The sequence below is a fragment of the Talpa europaea genome (assembly GCF_964194135.1).
Source record: "Talpa europaea genome assembly, chromosome: 5".
NCBI lineage: Eukaryota > Metazoa > Chordata > Mammalia > Eulipotyphla > Talpidae > Talpa > Talpa europaea.
In genome coordinates, this window is record NC_140071.1 from 44,671,377 (window position 1) to 44,689,425 (window position 18,049).

At 39.1% G+C, this 18,049-nt stretch overlaps 1 protein-coding gene across 2 annotated transcripts in view; it reads right to left on the bottom strand.

Moving 5' to 3' along the window:
• RASGRF2 (Ras protein specific guanine nucleotide releasing factor 2) overlaps positions 1–18,049 on the bottom strand; it is a gene marked incomplete at both ends in the record, with an annotated part of 216,684 nt that overhangs the window by 106,674 nt on the left and 91,961 nt on the right. For both annotated transcript variants that reach the window (XM_084233297.1, XM_084233296.1), the window contains 5 exons: positions 1,389–1,507; positions 2,215–2,324; positions 9,441–9,634; positions 10,039–10,118; positions 14,526–14,779. In XM_084233297.1, the coding sequence (XP_084089423.1) occupies positions 1,389–1,507; positions 2,215–2,324; positions 9,441–9,634; positions 10,039–10,118; positions 14,526–14,779 (757 nt within the window). The remainder of the gene's footprint in view (positions 1–1,388; positions 1,508–2,214; positions 2,325–9,440; positions 9,635–10,038; positions 10,119–14,525; positions 14,780–18,049) is intronic.

An 18,049-nucleotide genomic window follows, 5' to 3' on the forward strand; every position in this document is an offset into this window, starting at 1 on the left:
GAAGAAAGAATTCATAAAAATGCTGCCTTTCTGAATTTCAATTACTGGGAGAGACAGGCATGCAAACATGTACCTATAGTGTACAAGAGCATGAAATACATGCAGCAGGAGCAAAGGGTCTTAAATGAAGAGGAAGGTAAATTCATTCTAACTGGAGGGGAGGTAAGGGGAAGATGAGGACAAAATATTAAAAGGCTCCTTAAAGGTAACTGACCTGAGCCTAGTAGGACAAGCAGACCTTTGATAGGCCTTCTAGTTCACTAATATTTAAAGAAGTATTAATATGGAAAGCCAAAAATGAAAAAGGTATCATTTCTTAAAATATGCCTCCAAATTTTCACATGTGATTTCTCTCCTTATAAATAAATAATGGAAAATAGAACAGCATGTGTTAAATTTTTTAAGTATGCTGTGCAAAAATTAAGATGCACAGTACAAATAATGTCTTGTTTGATGAGGTTAAAAAATATTTTTAAGCAGCACATTTTGGTAGGCAACAGAACGCAATTATCTTCAAGTGATACTGGGACATCACGAACAGAAACTACATTAAAGGTTAATCTTAGTTCCAAACATATGTGCAAGTGCCACCAAGTTCAAAATCATAAATGTGCACCATATATCATCTCAAATCAATTCCATGGAGCATGCTGCCCTCCCTCAGAAGATATAAGCACTTAAAAAGAACTCGGGATGTGGTTTACTTCATGCACTTGGGAATCAGAGCCAGGTAGGAATATGCACTGTTAAGCTGTTGCTTCTCCAGTTCCAGCACAAATATCTTCAACTCTTCAGAAGCTTAACTTACTGGGTAATGGCCCAAATTACCTCCCACAAACATGATACCTTTGCCATTACCAAAGAGTGAGACATTTCATATGGTAACTGAAGTGACTGATCAAATCAAATCATATCTTGTGGGACCGATCCAGAAGTGCTGATGAAAAATGGGAACAAAAGACAGCTGTTTTCACTGCGGACAGTGTCTCCGCTGCTATGTGAAAGGGCTTTGAGTAATGCAAGTTTCTCTTGGGTCTTTGCCTGGATGTTGTCACCACCTGGCATTGCCACTTCAATCGGCCAAACAGATCTGCACTCCTTGGAGCTGTAGAGAATGTCCGGTCCACTGAGGAGGAGAGTCCAGTCAGAATGTAACTTACTGTCCCACTCGTGCTTTACTATTATTGTGTTGCTGTTTTTCATGGCCCCTGAAAAGAAACAGCACAAAGGTGGGCCTCAACCACAGCCTTGGTCAAGGCCACAAGGATGTCCTGCATGAACAGCATCACTCACACAGCTAAATCAAACCTGCTCCAAAACGATCTGCCAGTGACAATGGAACAGTCACAGAGATGACTAGACAGTGGGTCCATTAAACAAGGACTTACCTTGGCGGATGAAAGTTTGGCTGGTGTCCAGCAAAATATCACAGCCCTCTACTATCATTCTTTCTATGGCAAGGTTTTTCCTAATGTTCTCAGTGTCGCTCACTTCATCATGCATTACCCTGTCGAACACAACACAGGCAGGGCACAGTAAGAGGTGTTTTCTATTGACCTAGCAGTATGCAAAGAAAAGCTCCACCTGAGAAGTTTGGTTTTGAACTTGTATCAATGTGACTAGGTTTTGGAGGGAGGTAGACTAGACCTCCATGCTTCAGCATGACCCAAAGCAAGGCCAATGTACCAAATGTAAGTGGGTCAAATGTTGCTTGTCAATGTCACAGGAAAGCAACCTGCTCTTTTATGAGCAGGTCCCTCACTGAAATTAAGTTGCCATTTCTTATGGTAAGATAAATTAGAGAAATTGATACCACTTATCCTATAGAAGCAAGATAAATACAGATGTAAATAATTACTGCTAAGTCCAAAATATATAACCTCTAGTTTCTTGCCAAATATGAATAAAAATGCACCTAAAATTAGTTTTTATTATGCTGAAGGCAATGTGAACATTTCCAAACTGAATACAAAAAAACACCAAATCTCAATTCTACAAATTCACATGCTATATACACATCTTCAAGGATTTTTGTTGTTAAATTAATGGGCATTCTGATTCAGTACCACCTCTCAGGAGCTAGCATTTCATATTCAGGTCAATATGAGAAATCAAACTGGTTTGCTTCCTGTTCCCTGGACTTAAGTGTTAGGTTTCCAGAGGCTCACTTACTGCATTCCCAGATCAAGACTTTATTGTAAGTTTTCTGCATACCTGGACAGTTCCTCTAGTTTTGATTTAGCAAACTCCAGACTTTTCCTCTCTACATGCTCATGGGGTGTATGGGCTAGGAGTTCATGGAGTGTGATGATGTACCTGGGGATCTAAAGAGAAAGGCAAGCATGAGTAAGAGGTCAGGATATGTTCCACTGGGACATTCTCTACTGTGCCATTATCACTTCTGTTAGCTCATCTCTAACAGTTTTGTTTCACAAACACACTTTCAAAGGAATACATTAAAATCAATTACACTTCAAACTTCACAAAAACAGAAAAAATTCAAGAACACATGAAAAGAGTAATAAAGTATAATGGTAGAAAAAAGTGTTTCTTTAGATTTCTTAATATAATCATATATATTTAACCATAAATTTTGAAAATTAGTTTATAGAGAAACACATGTATTTAGACATATTTGCTTGTTTATGTTTTTTTTTCAATTGGCAATGGTCCTAGAATGTAGAATTAAAACTTAGGAAAAGACACATTCATTCTCATGACGGTCTGGGCCTAGTTTATCTCAATTCATCCTTCCAGCAGTAAATAGTATTGTTTTATTGTATTATTTACTTGTGTTTTTGTTGATGAACAGACTATTTGCTTGGATGCTGTCTTTTGTAGAAACACCGCCAATCCTTTGAAGGTTCTTAACAGACCACAATAGAGATTTAACTCAAGTTACAGTGATTCAGCATATTTTTCTTCTGGCTTACAAACTAAAATTCTTTAGAAAGCAGGAACAGTGGGCTTGGTTTTAATAATAACAAGTATAAACAACAACTACCATAAAACTGCCAGCTGTGGGTCAGGTCAGAGGCTTGAGCATGTGCTTTCCTGGATCTGCCAATGCACTAGCACCATAAAAATTATTATCGTTTAATATACTTACATATATATTTTACATCATTGTTCATTTTTGTACAATGTTTAATTCCTTCTCTCCGGTGTAGTCCCCATAAAATTTCCACCACCAAGTCACCCATGAACCATCACTATAGTTTCTTCTGCTCTTCCCACCCGTTTTAATCCCTCTCCCTCCCCCTCCCCTGCTGAGTGTCTCCAACTTACAGTTTGCCTGCTAGTTTTGTCTTTTTTTCCTTGATCCCTTGTTTAGTTACCCTATATTCCTCCTATAAGTGAAACCATCCAATACTTTTCTTTTTCCTTCAGACTTATTTCACTGAGCATAATCCCTGATAGCTCCATCCATGTTGCTGCGAATGACATGAGTTTATCTTTTTTGATTACTGAATAGTATTCCATTGTGTATATATACCAGTTCTTGATCCATTCATCTGATTTTGGGCCTTTAGATTGCTTCCATATGTTAGTTATTGTGAATAGCCAATAAGAGAGCAAGTTTCCTTTTGAATTAATGTTTTTGTATCCTTTGGGTAGATTCCTAGGAGTAGAATTGCTGGGTCATATGGTAGCTCCATTTTTAGTAGTTTGAGGGTCCTCCACAAGGCTTTCCATAGTGTCTGGACCAGTATGCATTTCCACCAGCAGTGTAAGAGAGTTTCTTGCTCTCTACATCTTTGCCAGCATTTATTGTTGCTGTTTTTTTTTTTTTAATATGTGCCAGTCTCACTGGCATGAGGTGGCATCTCATTGTGGTTTTGATTTGCATTTCCCTGATTCTAAGTCATGTTGAACATTTTTTTTTTCATATACCTGTTCACCATTTGCATTTCCTCTTTGGAGAATTGTCTTTTTAGCTCCCTTGCCCATTTTTTGTCTGGATTGTTTGCTTTGTTTTGTTGAATAGTGTGAGCTCTTTGCAGATCTTTGTGATCAGTCCCTTATCAGTTGCAGAGAGTATAGATATTTTCTCCCAATCAGTAAGGTGAGTCTCTTTGTTTTAGTTATTGTTTCTTTTGTTGTACGGAAGCTTTTCAGTTTGATGTAATCCAAGCTGTTTATCTTTTCCTGAACTTCCTTTGTTTCAGGGAATGAGTATTTAAAGATGTTTCTGAGATGTAAATTATGGAATGTTTTGCCTATATTTTCTTCCATATATTTTATGATTTCAGGTCTTATGTCCAAGTCTTTTATGTATTTTGAGTTGTTTTTTATGCATGGTGTGAGGTAATAGTCTAGTTTCATTCTTTTGCATGTGGTGGCCCAGTTTTCCCAGCATTATTTATTGAACAGACTATCCTTGTTCCATTGCATATTCTTTGTGCCTTTGTCATAGGTTAGTTGTTTACATATGTGTGATTTTATTTCTGGGTATTCAATTTGATTCCATTGGTCTGTGTGTATAGCACCATAAGAATTACTTCCTCACTTTACAGATAAGAAAACAAAGTATGGGGGCCTCCCTGGTGGCACAGGAGTTAAAGACAGTGCTATCAAGCTATTGCCAGCCACTGCAGCATGAGTTTGATCCCCAGACTCCTGGCCTGCCAGGGAGCTAACCCACATGGCACAGCAGACCTCTCCTGCCTCACCCACTGCTCCCCTCAGCAGTGTATTTCAGTAGACCTGCCTGTTCTGCTCCCCACTCTGTCTCTGGTGGATCCTCTCACCCCCCTGCACCTCTGGCTTACACCCCAGTTCTTGTATGCATAAATAAATAAATGTTTTTTTAAAAAAAGAAAACAAAGTATGAAGAAGTTCAGTAACTCATCCGAGGTGACATCATAGTAAATGCAGAACCTGTCATGAACCCAGCTCTGACCAGTGCGCTAATCTAGAGGGTCCCTTCTATGGGGACCAGTGTCCACTCAGAATTTAAAAGAACTTCTGAGGGCCTCCCCTGTGGCGCAGCGGTTGAGCGCTGGGTTGCGAAGCTGCCCACAGCCTCTGCAGCACCAGTTCGATCCCTGGCCACCGGGCGAGGGTCCCACATGGTGCACAGACCTCTCCTGCCGCCTGCTGCTCCCCTCAGCAGTGTACTTCATCGGTCTGCCTGTTCTGTTCTCCGCTTTGGCTGTGGTGAATTCTCTCACCCTCCTGTGCTTCTGACTGTACCCAGTGCTTGTATAAATAAATAAATCTTTTTAAAAAATTACTTATTAAAAAAATAAATAAATAGAAGAACTTCTGAGAATGAAGAAGATAAAACAGCTTCCCAGGGTCCCAGGGTCCTCTCTATTCTGACCTGAGATGTTGGTAGCTTTATCTATGGATCTACTTTCATTCTCAAGCAAATAGTGGTTTTCCTGAGGTTACTTATTAGATTTTACTATGTGCCTACATTTATGCATAATACCCCCAGTAAAGACATGGATGTGTAGCCCCAGGAATGTCCTAGGGAATGTCCTCAAGTGAGTTTTTGGAAGGACAGAGGAGATTCATCATAGGAGGGAAGGATATGGGAGACTTCTCCCTCAGAGGGACATCTGGAGGAAGCCTACTGCCTCTCCTCTACATAAATTTCTCACTAAGACAGTCTTTAGGGCTGTTCCATTTGGTGAAGAAAGCATAGGTATGCTTTCAAATATTCCTTTTGCACAATGCCATGATGGATAAAAGTTTGCCTCTAAGTTAATAATTCTACAAGAAAATCAAGGCAATCAATAGCTAATGTACCCAATTTTTCATAACAAAGAGGGCAGGAGTGGGAGAGCATGACTACTTATAATGCACTGAAAACCCACAAAACTAAGTTTAGTCAATAGCTTCATGATCCTCCCCCATTAATTAAATCTATTTTAGAGAGCTCCTTGGCAAAGATTCAAGTGGATGGATTTGAAATTCAGTAACTAGCCCTTCCCATTTCTGGTGAAAGTATAAATAAGCCCAAGACTGCCAAAAAGCTGGCAAAGGACATTCTGCAGAGAAGTGGACATCTCTCCAAAGAGCTCATCTGTATACTTAAAAACTGATTGTAAATCTGTTCCCCCCAAAACTCAAAAATCATAGTAAGTATAGTCTAGATGAATCATAAGTCTGCTTTCAATTATGGAACAATACTTGTCACTTTATAGACATTAATTAGTTTGTTCTCCAATTAGAGTAAATAGGTGAATAGAGCAGCAAGCAGTTACTTTCTGGAGAACTCTAACAGTGCTGTTCTTGTCAGGAGGAGGTTTCATGGTTGGTTCACCTATGGACTTATGAGCAGCTGAAGCCAATTTAAACAGTCCCAGCCAAGCCACTGTCTTTGCTAAATAAAAATGATGTTAATGACTACATTATTTTCCAAAACAAATTTCCTGGCAATACTGTACTTACTTGTCAGTTCAATTGAGGATAAATTTACTGTTTCATTCAATTCTACAATTCCTCCATGTTCCCATAGTTCAACACAGTTCATTAATCACAGCATTTGACTATTCGACAAAGGGTACAGGAAGTGTAGAACACTTCTCTCTTTTATTTTTTTTTAAATATTAACCCACTTGATTCTGATTTATTCTTTTTTTTTAAAGATTTATTTATTTATACAAGAACCAGAGTACAGGTCAGAGGCACGGGAGGGTGAGAGAATTCACCAGAGACAGAGCTGGGAGCAGAACAGGCAGACGGACCGAAGACACTGTTGAGGGGAACAGCGGGCAAGGCAGGAGAGGTCTGCCACGCCATGTGAGTTTCTCCCTGGCTGGCTGGGAATCGAACCTGTGCTGCAGAAGCTGCAGACAGCTTCACGGGGTGGCACTCAACCCGTTGCACCACCGGGGAGGCCCCACTTCTCTCTTTTACATGTACATAGTTTAGAAGCTGCCAATCACCTCTCTTACTCCCTCTCCCCCTACTCCAACTTCTGCCCCCATAAAAGCTCAACAAAAAGTCTGGATCAGGGCCCCTTGACAGTATGAACTGGGGTCACCTTTTCTACTGTTGCCCTACAGCAAAAACGCAGGGCATACCAGTCTCATCCTGAGGCATCCAGACCACACTAAGGCAAAAGAGAAGTGCAGAAGTACCACTGTAATTCACTGCATGCTACGCTTGGAAATCCAAGGAAGCCTTCATGACTGTCACACCCCACTTGCTAAAGGACCAAAGGAAAGAAGGACAGAATGAACCTAGTAAGGAAAAAACCTACAAGTTCTAGAAAGGGTCATTCCCCTCCCCTCTCCACTACAACTGTTTCAAATGGTCAGCTTTACAGAGAAGGCAGGAGGAAGAGATGCCAAGTAAATAAGAGAAGGAAGACACAGGAGAATGAGGCCCTTTCACAGTAAGTTTTGGTGATTTCCCCTCTTGGTCTATTGGAAATAGTTATGGGAAAGCAAATAAATAAAAGCACAGTTCAGTGTACTTTCGATTTGCGATTTCTTGCAGTTGGATCAATTCTGGCTAAATTCTTTAAGTTTGAGTCTTCTCCCAGAACAATAATTCTCATAAACTGAGGCCTGGAAGAATCCAGAGAATGTCAACATTCGGCTCTTCAGCGGAAGTCTAGGGTTGCTGACCACCACAATCTTGGGGTGGCGACCAAAGATGAAGACCAGATTCTTGGCAACACCACTAAGTTACCCAATTCAAACTTTCAAAACGAGGCTTGTCCCCCTGGAATCAGAGAGCCAGACAACCAGAAGCTTAGATGGTAACAGAGCTCAGTTGCCCCAGTTTAGAGATTTATAAATGAAGATTGATATTGGTTTTTCCCCAATGATACTCTCAGTCCAATGATCCTTTACTGATATTATGGAAATTCCTTGGGGGTGAATCAAAATGCCAAGTTGTTAGTGGCTTAAACCTTGGGAGTAGCAGAAGGAGATGCAGGTGGAAGGGTAACAGAAGAATATATAAATCCAAAGGCTTATCTGAGAACCTATATTAACTGTGTTTGGACATCTCACCCAAAATGCAAATGAAATTCACTACTTTGAAACACAGAGAGAATTACACCAAGGGGTATTAAACAGTACAACAGTGGGCTATCAGAAAGGGAGCCAGGTGCCTCCCTGAACGTCCTATGTGACTTTCACAACTCTCCCTTTACATATTCACCTGTATTGGGGCCGCTGAACATACACCATTTAGAATATTTAACTGTAACCTAGAGGTACATGTTGAAGATTCAAATAAGAATCCAGAACAATGCATTATATAAAATTTGTTTCACTCTAAGTTAAATCTTAAATTATAATTTTGTATAAGGCAAACATTTTTTGAAGTTTTTCTTGTGAAATATTTCCTCAGAGACAAAGTGTTTAAACAATTCAGTTCCATGAAAAAACACAGTAACATTATAAAGTTTCACTATACTTAAGTTGTTTCAAATGCATCCTTTTGGTTTTTAAAAGTCTTAACTGAACTTCTACAGTGACCTCCTGGGATTTGAGCAGGATCTGACTTTTAGACAAGCAATTAGGAACCAGAGCAACATTTCTTTATGAGATTACAAAACAGTCAGAGTCAGAGATGCCTGTTCAAGGAAACATGCCTCTCCACAGAAACCCTAACACACACAATTAGGAGAACCTGTTTACCACATGACAATTTAAAGGTCTATTTGGAAGCCCCATAAATTACATAAATGGGAACATTCATGCCTTTCCAAAAGAACAGAATTGACACACTTTTCAAAAGAACAGGAGATTCAATGAACATTTTGGCTTCCACAGTTTTCACCGAAGAGCTCTAAGGGTAAAGCCTACAGGAGAAAACTCAAGTGTACTTGATCTCTGGGTTGCTCTAATCCCAAAAAGTAAACAACAGGACAAGCCCCAGCCTCACCACAGCAACCTAATCAGGAGCCAAGAGCCCCTGGTCCAAACAATGTCTCTGGCTCCAAAGTCTCCACAGCCTCTGTGACTGGGGATGTCCTTCCTTTGCTCTCCAGAGCTCCAGTCACAGGGAACGCAACAGCAAGGACAACAGGCAGGAGGATGGGCAGGAACAAAGACCTTCCCAGCACTCACTCCACTCCCTGGGAACCTTTTATGCAACAAGCATACACTGGAACATTTGCACAGCATCCTATTTCCGTAAACCTAATAATATTTTTAAACATGCTGGAGGAGGAGACGCCATGGAAGAGGTCTGTGTGGAAACTTTTTGTAAGAGAAAATTGTGCTGCTTTTCAAAAAATCATTCCCGGTTTATTTGCTTCAAAATGTCTGCTTTTCTTACCTATACTAGACAGAGAGGGATTGAGTGGCCTAAACTTGTTTATCTCAGGGTCAAGCTAAGATGATAGATGATGCTTATGTGACTCAATTCCTCACAGGAAATCCTTTTACATCTCCCTCTCATCAAACTAGGTACCATAATATCAAGATGGAACCAGTAACTTATAGCACGGATCCCAGATGACTCACCTGAAACATCGGATAGGTCAGGAATGTTTCCAGCATCCTCCCCTCACAGGCAGGGTTGGCTTCATACTGTTTTAAGAGTTTGTCAAAATCTCTGTTTTGCTTACAATTAGCAAGCACTTGAAGGCTGTACTGGTGATTACGCACAAATTCTTGATAAATGTTCAGCATAGGAAGCAAAATATCAAACAGATCAGCTGGAAAGAAGAAGTAAACATGGCAGTTCTCTTTGTGCTTATTAAATTTTCTAAGGTACAGGGAGAGATTGTGTTCACTCCTTGTAATGACAGAGAGTGGATCCCAGCACCAGGTGTCATGCATGCATGGGGTCCCAGTCTGAATGCCTCAATGATCTGTAGAATGCACCATGGGGCAGAGCCCAGCTCATCCCCAAACCAACCATGACAGGTCAGGGAAAAGGTCCAAAAGGGAACTACTGAGGCAGGTCTCAAAGAGTAATGAGACAGATTCTTAGTGGTCATAGAGTCACAATGGTCAACAGGAAAATTCAGATAGCTTCAACTGAATAATGTGGGTGTTACTTTGCTCTACTTGTAGCCCTATTAAGAGAAAATCTTATATCGCTAAAGCAGGTACTTACCTAATATTAAAGTAGGCCAGTTTGCTATCCTTGCCTTCAGTCCTTGATGAAATATTTCATGAAGAAACATGATTGTTTCACTATAAAAATTGATAAATAATATAACTTAGTCATTATAGGTGTCTATTTTTTAAAGAACTTCAGTGAATCCCTAGAGCCTTAATTAAATACATGATCTACATGCCTCCTGGGATCTCTAAAGTGTATACCCAATGATAATATGGATTATCCTCTCCCCATAAAGTAATTTATCTTTCAGACAACATCAAAAACTCAAATAAAATTCTAAACAAAGCTTCAATTATTGGAAGACAAATAACTTTCATATAATCCTCTTTATCAATTTATAATAAAAACAGTTCTATTGTTAAAATGTACCACTTTAACTGATAATCAGAAAATTAGTTATGATCTTTTTTCTCTTCAAATTTGATTCTAGATGATAACTCAGGGAAAGGTCTCTTTCACTAAAATGAGTTTTGACAGAAGGAAAGGGGAAAAAAAACCCAAGGCAAAGTATAGAACTCTATTAGTATAATAATGCTTAAGACACAGAAGCCAAAAATGTAAAAAAGTCTTCTGAAAAGAACGGCAGGCACCTCCACAGACACACTAAAATGAGAACTATGAATAAAAGGAATTTAAAGTCCTAAAAGTTTCAAGAAAGTATCTTTTGTTTTTTCACCCCTAGAATTAATTTAATGGATTGAGACTTCAAAGGTTAACACACGGGCACCATCAAATACAAAATTATTCACACTAGTGAGATAATTTGGTTTCATTATTTTTATTTTTTATTATGGTAACATTGGTTTATGACACTGTATTTGATTTAGACGTATAGTATCACACCTTTCAGATATGTTACCATAAGAGGAAGTCCTTACTATTTCCAATTGATTTGTGATACAAAATAGACATGGCTTAAAGATAGCAATTTTTCTTTTATTGACATTTTAACTAGGCAGTATTTGTTATTCAAGAATTTCAACCAAATCTAGGTTAGTAGATATTGTAGTTAACTACTCTTTCAATCTCCATGCCATCCTTTAACTAGGCAGAGATGATAGAGCTAAAACTACAATTCCCATAATCCCTTGCAGATATGTTTCTGGATATAAATTCAGCTCCATGAGTAAATGCACTTGGTAAGACATGAAAGGCAGAAGTAAAGGCTATCTCCTGTTGCTGGAAGTCAGTTACGATGACAGGAGTGTTTGGGGGGCAATTTCAGTACCCATCCCAGTATTCTAATTTCTAGGCACCAGCTTCATCGTCCTGAGAGGCAGACATGGTGATAATGATAGTGGCTGTAGTTTCCTAATCTTTGGATCATATTTATGGCGTGTGCCCTTGAACTCAATGGTAGGGACAGCTTCCTTACTTAATTCCTCCAGTCCTTCCACAGTATTCTATAAGCCATGAATTTCTTTTCAGAGAATGGTTTCTGCCTTGTACACTGAAAATTTACTGATACATCTACCTTCATATCTTAATAACTGAATGGCTAGAAAACAAATGGAACAATTCTGAACATAGCTAAATAAATTATATTTTTAAAGTATAAACTGTTCAAATTCAAAATAATTGATCTGCAAAGAACTTCATTTTAAAAGGTAATGAAAAGAAATCTAGTTAAATGATAGCAATGGCAACAAATACTGTAAACCTCACATTCAAAAACATTTCTTTTCAAATCTCCATGTAGGACTAGGTGTAGTAAACAATTTCTAGGCTGCATGAAGAGTTTATGACTTCACATTTTAAAAAGAGATACATCTCTTGACTCCAAATTTAAACAATATGACAGACCTAGCTACTGGGTTGCAGATCAAGCAGTTCAATGGAAACAAATACCCAGGTGCAACCTAGAAGCAATGTGATGCAGGTTTTGATGGCATCACTATCAGAGCACAGTTCACAGTCCCATCCATTGCCACAAGACTGTTGAACCTGAATATGTGGGTGACTGGCATATCCATCAGAAAGCTGACAATATTACCTGAAGATCAAGAGCTAACCCCAGGTCTCTCAGGGTGTATCACACACTTCAGTGGGGCCATTGCCACCCAAATGTGGGGAAATCTCCCTCCTTCCTTGAAACAGAAAAACAAAAAGACTAGCTTTCAAGCTAATGTTATCAGAATTCCACTGATGGAGCACCCTTCTTGCAGTCATCCACAACCCTCTGTCATTCCATTAATGCCTTAAGCTCTAGCAAACAGCTCATTATCAGTCCTTTCTCCAACCCTACTCCTCTCTCTTAGCGATTGCAATATGCACACAAGCAACATTCCAATTTCTTGGTTTCTTGGGCCTTTGACTTCCTCTCTCCCAAAGATCTTGCCCGGCAATTAACCTCAGTCAACTCTTCCTTGATGTTACTCTGAATCTTGTCTTTGTCAATCACTGCATCCTTACCTAACTCACATACAAGCACACTATTCTCTAACTACCACATTTATCTCAGTTCACTCCATTTAGAACCCTGACTCCAAAAACCTTCTCATAATTGGGACTTGAAACTATTGATTCTACTACCTCAGCACTGACTAAATGCCCTGACACTATCATTTCCCTTTCTAACCAGTTCAGATTCCATGACTTATTTTTATAATCTCTTCCTGCATACACCTTCAATTCCCTTATTCTTTTCTCATTTTTTTCATCATAGTAGCTTCAAACAATATTAATCCCAGTTAAATTCAAACCTCTATCCACTTTGCACCCACACCCATGTAGTTGAAAGTAACTAAAGAAAAACACATTAGCCATCCTAGCTAGTCTCACTGTAATGTCTCATCACTAATGTAATATGTCACACCAGTAACCTAATATGCTAGTAGGTTCTCATAAATATATATATTATATTATAAATATATATAATATACATGATACAAAATAAATTCTGGCACATTCACATAATGTAGTACTATGTAGTGATTTTTAAGAAAACAGAATGCTCTTTAGCTGTCCGTATGTAAAGATGGTGAGGATGCATTTTTAAGTAAAAAAAGCAAGTATATAATTAAAGTACATTGTCTTTTTGTGTAAAAAGGGGGAAATAAGCCTCAAAATGCACATTTGATTGGATCCATATCCAGAAACACTGGAAGGATACACAGCAGTTCCTCAAATAATGTCATTTCATTCAAGATCATTTTGCTGTAACATAACTGAGAAAAAAATTCACAGCCAACATTAAGCAAAACAACATTGCTCAAGGACCTTGTTTCATTATATGTGGCTCCCAAGAACCTGTGGAGGATATCGCATACAGGATACTAATGAAAATCGCTACATGTAGAAAACAGGAAAGTGAAGTGGGCAGACGTAAGGTAAGAGTGTGACTTCTAGTTCTTATTTGTTGATGTTTTCATGTTGATTTGACCATATAAATTTATTATCTACCCAAAAAATAAAAATTTTAAGTAAAACACTGAAGCATTTTCTCTTTCCCTTTTCTTCCCTTCTTTATTTTTTTCACAGTACTCATCACCACATTCTACATATTTTACTCATTCCCTATTCACTATAAGTCTTACCACATCAAAATTTAAGTTTCATGACAGCAAGGATCTTCTGCTTTGTTCACTGATGAACTCTCATGATTTATTGAGCAAATAAATTTACTAGAAATTTTCAGATTCTGTTAGTTTTGCTCTTTCTAAAACATTTTTGTATATAAGTTTATATGGTAGATTGCCTTCCCCCACCACACACACAATGGAAATGGAAAGTTAGATGCCAAGATTCAAAATAAAGATATGCAAAAATAGTGCCTCCCTGGTGGCGCAAGGGGTTTAGATGCAACCTATGAAGCTGTCCACAGCCTCTGCAGCACGAGTTTGATCCCCGGCTGGCCAGGGAGCAACCCACATGGCACAGCAGACCTCTCCTGTCTCTCCTGCTGCTCCCCTCAGCAGTATACCATGCTCAATCTGCCTGTTCTGTTCCCCACTTTGTCTTTGGTGAATCCTCTCACCTCCCAAACCTCTGGCCTGTACCCCAGCTCTTGTATGTATAAACAAATAAATCTTTTTAAAAATATGCAAAAATATGGACTAATAATAAAACACAAATGAAAGTTTTTTTATTTTCAATACCATAAGCTCATAAAAGTGAACTGATGATACCTATTCTAAAAGTTCTTTTAAGAAATGGGTTTTTCACATGACTATTTGACTTATGTCAAAACAAACCTGTTGAAGGCCTCCCTGGTGGCACAGTGGGTTGAGCACAGCTCTGTGAAGCTATCCACAGCCTCTGCAGAGAGGGTTCGATTCCTGGCCAGCCAGGGAGATACCCACATGGCGTGGCAGACCTCTCCTGTTATGCCCACTGCTCCCCTCAACAGTGTATTTTGGTCGTCTGCCTGTTCTGTTCCCTGCTCTGTCTCTGTGAATCCTCTCACCCTCCCGAGCCTCTGGCCTGTACCCCAGCTCTTGAATAAAAATAAATAAATCTTTAAAAAAAAAAAAACAAACCTGTTGAGAAAAATACTGCTGACATCATCATGGCTGATAGGTGGCTTCTTGGAGCTGGCGGCCATTCGGAGTGGCCGGAGGAAGCCGTTGACCAGGATGTAGAGTTGGTGAACATACTCTGACTCAGCCTCAACCATGGTGAACACAATCTGGTTTCTCTTCCTCATACTCTCAGCATGAGGAGAACAAATATAATCCTGCACGATGGTCTTCCATTTCCTTCTACACAACCATCCTCGCATGAAGCTCTGGACCTACAGAACAAAACAAAGAATGTCAGGAAGGGGAGAAACTGACTGTTAAGTCAGTAAGGTTGGTTCCCCTGTGTCACATAAAACACTGCCCTTTCAATCATGCAGCAATGATCCCACCACAAGAATCAACAATGGCAGTTTTTTCCCAGATGGCAAAAACAAAGATGATTTTAAAATATTTTTTTTTCCCTCAGTTTCACAAGTTTCTTCCATACCTTAAGCTCTTTAGACCTGCCCACCTGTATGGACACTAGAACATAACAACAATATTGCTGATTCACTTATTGACATTTCAGGAGAGAAAAATATTAAAGGTTCATTCTTTAATAATATAAAATTAGATATTTAAAAAACATAAAATTTGCCACCTTATTTTTAAGTGTATATTTAAGTGAATATTTCAGTGTATTTTTAAGTGTATATTTCAGAAGTGTTAATATATTTATATTATTGTACAATAAACCTCCAGAACCTTTCCATCTGGAGAAAGAAACTCTGCACGTATTAAATAATAACTCCCCATTTCCCCCTTGCCCCTCCAGTCCCTGGTAACCACCACTCTACTTTCTGGGTCTGTGAATTTGACTACTTTAGATACCTCACATAAGTGGAATTCTAAAGTATCTATTCTTTTGTGAATGTCTTATTTCACTTGCTCTCTGTAATGACCACAACTTTCATCCACGGTGTAGCAAGTGCCATATTTGGTTTGTGCATTCATCTGTTGATGGGCATTTGGGTAGTTTCTATCTCTTTATTACTGTGAATATCACCGCAATGAATATGGAAGTACAAATCTCTTTTCGAGATCCTGCTTTCGGGCCTCCCTGGTGGCGCAAGGGGTTAAGCACCGCACTATGAAGCAATCCACAGCCTCTGTAGCACGAGTTCGATCCCCGGCCAGCCAGGGAGCAACCCACATGGTGCAGCAGACCTCTCCTGACTTGCCTGCTGCTCCACTCAGCAATGTACTTCTATCAATCTGCCTGTTCTGTTCCCTGCTCTGTATCTGGTGAATCCTCTCATTCCCCACACCTCTGGCCTGTACTCCCAGCTCTTGTATGCATAAATAAATAAATCTTTAAAAAAAAAAAAAAGATCCTGCTTTCAACTCTTTTGTATATACACCCAGATATAGAATTGCTGAATCATATAGTAATTCTATTTTTAATTTTTTGAGGAATTGCCAGACTGTTTTCCATAGGAGTTGAACCACTGTATAATCTCAACAACAGTGCCCAGGGTTCCAATTTCTCCACATCTTCATCAGTACTTGCTATTTTCTGGTGGTTTTTTTTTTTAATTTTTTTTTTTAAAGATATATTTTTATTTACACAAGAACTGGGGTACATGCCAGATGAGTGAGAGGGTGAGAGGATTAACCAGAGACAGAGCGGGGAACAGAACAGGCAGACTGATGAAATACACTGCTGAGGGGAGCAGCGGGCGAGACAGGAGAGGTCTGCCCGCCATGTGGGTTGCTCTGACGCTGGCGGGGATCGAACCGGCACTGCAGAAGCAACAGACAGCTTCACAGCACTGCACTCAACTGCCTGCACCACCAGAGAAGCCCTGTTTGTTTGTTTTATAGCAGTCATCCTAATACATGGGAGGTCATATTGCAATGTCTTTTTTTAATTTGTATTTTTCTGATGCTTAGGGATGGTATTTTTCATGTGTCTATCATTTCTTCAAAGATAAGATGTTATTTGCATAACATCTTCGGAGTAACATCTATTCAAGTCCTTTGCCCTTGGTGAGTTTTTTCTTTAACTTAAAAAAATTGGTGTTAGACATCAGCTCATCTGACCCATTCCATCTACAAATGAGTAAACTAAATGTCATGGTAAGTCACACAGGAAAGCTATAATCAGTCTTAGTATTCTTTGACCTGTTTATTGTTAGTTATAAAGACTCTCTTCCCCAGCCACGTGGGTAAAATACATATTAACAATTTGCAATGGTGATTATTTTGTGAAAAGAAGCATGAAATATAATTAAAAATCTATTTTGTGGAAAATGTGATCACTTCTATCAATGTGGTCCCAGGTACGATTTGAAAAATAACAAGCAAACCTGAGAAAGTGCACTGGAACGTCATGTTTTATCCAACAAACATTTACTGCACATCTTTTAAATGCCCAGGTAAATGCTGGGTACTAAGCAGATATCACTACCAAATCTTTTTTTAGGACCATTGTTATCAATACACTCTCACACATTTTATTTTTTCCATACTATTTCACCCATATGGTCTTGTATTTTTTTAAATATTTATTTATTTATGCATACCAAAGCTGGGGTACTGACCAGAGATGTGGGGTGGGGTGTGTGTGAGAGGATTCACCAGAGACAGAGTGGGGAACAGAACAGGCAGACTGACCAAAGTACACTGCTGAGGGGAGCAGCGAGCGAGCCAGGAGAGGTCTGCTATACCATGTGAGTTGCTCCCTGGCTGGCTGGGAATTGAACTTACGCTACAGTGGCTATGGACAGCTTCATAGGTTGTGTCTTAACCCTTGTGCCACCAGGGAGGCCCTGGTCTTGTATTTAACTACTCTTCCTTTCAACATTTTAAATTCTCTGTTACCTACTGATGTGATCAGCATTATCAGATGTATTGCTTGATAAGCAAATGCTGGTTGACTTACTAATAGGTTAAGTACTTATTAGGTATTAATATTAAAACATTATTGTAAGTAATTTACTTACTAATAGACAAGTTTCTACAGCTGGATTGAAAGTTGTACTTTTTTTTTTTTTTTTACTGCTATCTTTGTTTACATGCAACTGCATACTATTAAAAGAAAGGTAACAGCATTACTTAAACTTAACTTTAAAATTTTTAAATAAACATTGCAACTTAGGGCCTCCCTGGTGGCACAGGGGTAAAGTCTCAGCGCTCTCCCCACTGTGGCATGAGTTCCATCCCTAGCCAGAGAGTTAACCCTCATGGCGCAAGACCTCTCCTGCCTTGCTCACTGCTCCCCTCAGCAGTGTATTTCAGTACATCTGCCTGTTCTGTTCCCCACTGTGTCTCTGGTGAATCCTCTCATGCCCAACACCTCTGGCCTACACCCCAGTTCTTGTTTGCATAAATAAATAAATAAAATAAATCTTAAAAAAAATAAAACATTGCAACTTAGTCTTGAGGATCATTTGTATTTCAAAATCTGAACTATATTTAGTTAAAGTTGTGTTACATCTGAAGGGGAATAGTTAGCACAGAGAAACAGGACTAAGGAAAAACTGAGAAGAATAAGGACTTGA